General features: G+C 39.2%; 1 protein-coding gene across 1 annotated transcript; it reads left to right on the top strand.

The window, feature by feature from the left end:
• LOC102174195 (olfactory receptor 6C65-like) lies at positions 371 to 1,885 on the top strand. Its single transcript, XM_018049096.1, has 2 exons — positions 371 to 672; positions 1,315 to 1,885. The coding sequence occupies exons 1-2, from the start codon at positions 371 to 373 to the stop codon at positions 1,883 to 1,885; spliced, it is 873 nt and encodes a 290-aa protein (XP_017904585.1).

Here is a 2,161-nt window from a genome sequence, read left to right as displayed (position 1 = left end):
GCTCCAGTTGCATGGCGATGATCCAGAGAGATGATATGGAGTGGGAAATGGGAGGGGGATTCAGGATTGGGAGCTCGAATACATTGGTGGTGGATTCATGTCAATATATGGCAAAACCAATACAGTATTGTAAAGTAAAATAAAGTAAAAATAAAATTTAAAAAATAAAAGAATAAAAAAAAGAATAATAAAAAAAAGAGTGGGACATGACTGAGTGACTAAGTGCATGCTCATGCACGTGCAACACATACACGCAGACACAGAGGCACATTTCTTAAACCAGCAGAACTGAATTTAAAAAAGCAAGGCTGGACCCACTAAATCTTGCTTCTTTTTGCATTTATAGACTTGGGTTAGTCAGTAATAACAAATGAAAAATCACACCTCTGTGAAGGAGTTGATTCTTCTGGGATTAACAGATGATCCAGATCTAAATGTTTTACTATTTCTATTTTGCACATACATACTGAGTATAAGTGGAAACTTGACAATTATCACCTTTACTCTGGTATTCTCACACCTCAAAACACCCATGTATTTCTTCCTTAGGAATTTCTCTTTCCTGGAAATCTCATTCACAACAGCTTGTATTCCTAGATTTCTGGTCAGCATTGCACCAGGGGATATGACCATTTCCTATAATTCTTGCATGACTCAAGTGTTTTTCTTCATACTCTTTTTTTTTTTCTTTTTTCTTTTTTTCGCTTTTTATTTATTTATTTTAAGTAATTTTAAAATCTTTAATTCTTACATGCGTTCCCAAACATGAACCCCCCTCCCACCTCCCTCCCCATAACATCTCTCTGGGTCATCACCGTGCACCAGCCCCAAGCATGCTGTATCCTGCGTCAGACATAGACTGGCGATTCGATTCTTACATGATAGTATACATGTTAGAATGCCATTCTCCCAAATCATCCCACCCTCTCCCTCTCCCTCTGAGTCCAAAAGTCCGTTATACACATCTGTGTCTCCTTTGCTGTCCTGCATACAGGGTCATCATTGCCATCTTTCTAAATTCCATATATATGTGTTAGTATACTGTATTGGTGTTTTTCTTTCTGGCTTACTTCACTCTGTATAATCGGCTCCAGTTTCATCCATCTCATCAGAACTGATTCAAATGAATTCTTTTTAACGGCTGAGTAATACTCCATTGTGTATATGTACCACAGCTTTCTTATCCATTCATCTGCTGATGGACATCTAGGTTGTTTCCATGTCCTGGCTATTATAAACAGTGTTGCGATGAACACTGGGGTACATGTGTCTCTTTCAATTCTGGTTTCCTTGGTGTGTCTGCCCAGCAGTGGGATTGCTGGGTCATAAGGTAGTTCTATTTGCAACTCTCATGGCCTATGTGAGTTATGTGGCTATCTGTAAGCCACTGCATTACACAACAATAATGAATAGCAGAATCTGCAACCAGCTTGTCATTAGTTCTCAGCTGGCTGGATTTCTCATTATCTTCCTACCAGTGATCATGGGACTTCAATTAGATTTCTGTGATTCCAACATCACCTGTGACTCTTCCCCCATGCTACTGATCTCCTGCACAGACACAGCCTTCCTAGAGCTCATGGCATTTTTCCTGGCAGTATTCACACTCATGGTAACCTTAACATTAGCGATTCTTTCCTATGTATTCATCCTTAAAACAATTCTGAGGTTTCTCTCTGCTGAGCAAAGGAAAAGGGCATTTTCCACTTGTTCCTCACACATGATTGTTTTCTCCATTTCTTATGGAAGTTGCATTTTCATGTACGTCAAAACTTCAGTCAAAGAAGGAGTGGCTTCGACTAAGGGTATAGCAGTGCTTCATACCTTTGTTGCCCCAAAGCTAAATTCTTTCATTTCCTCCTTAAGGAACCAGCAGATAAAGTAGTTCTTTAAGATCTTGGTCAAAAAAATGCTTCTCAAATAAAATTTTAATTGTAAGAAATGCATAACCGGAACTTTAAATGAAACCTTAAACACAATTATTTGCCGGGAGCCACCATGGGAGATCTCACCCATGACAAGGTCATGTGGAAGAGAACTGTTAAGCAAGGCTTCAGAACTCAATGGGCTCCCTAGGCTTTTTTGAGCATCTACCCCCAAACCAGAATCTGTCTGTTTTACTATTTCATGACTTTTGCCAACTCTTTTAACATTAACAGGG

This window comes from Capra hircus, chromosome 5 (assembly GCF_001704415.2).
Source record: "Capra hircus breed San Clemente chromosome 5, ASM170441v1, whole genome shotgun sequence".
Taxonomy (NCBI): Eukaryota; Metazoa; Chordata; class Mammalia; order Artiodactyla; family Bovidae; genus Capra; species Capra hircus.
The sequence above is the reverse complement of the archived record's forward strand: the minus strand, read 5'-3'. Positions and strand labels throughout refer to the sequence as shown.

Coding starts and splice junctions, on each gene's coding strand:
- LOC102174195 (XM_018049096.1), top strand. CDS start 371: ATGAAAAATCACACCTCTGTGAAGGAGTTGATTCTTCTGGGATTAACA. Junction 673..1,314: donor ACTCAAGTGTTTTTCTTCAT/ACTCTTTTTTTT, acceptor CCCAGCAGTGGG/ATTGCTGGGTCATAAGGTAG.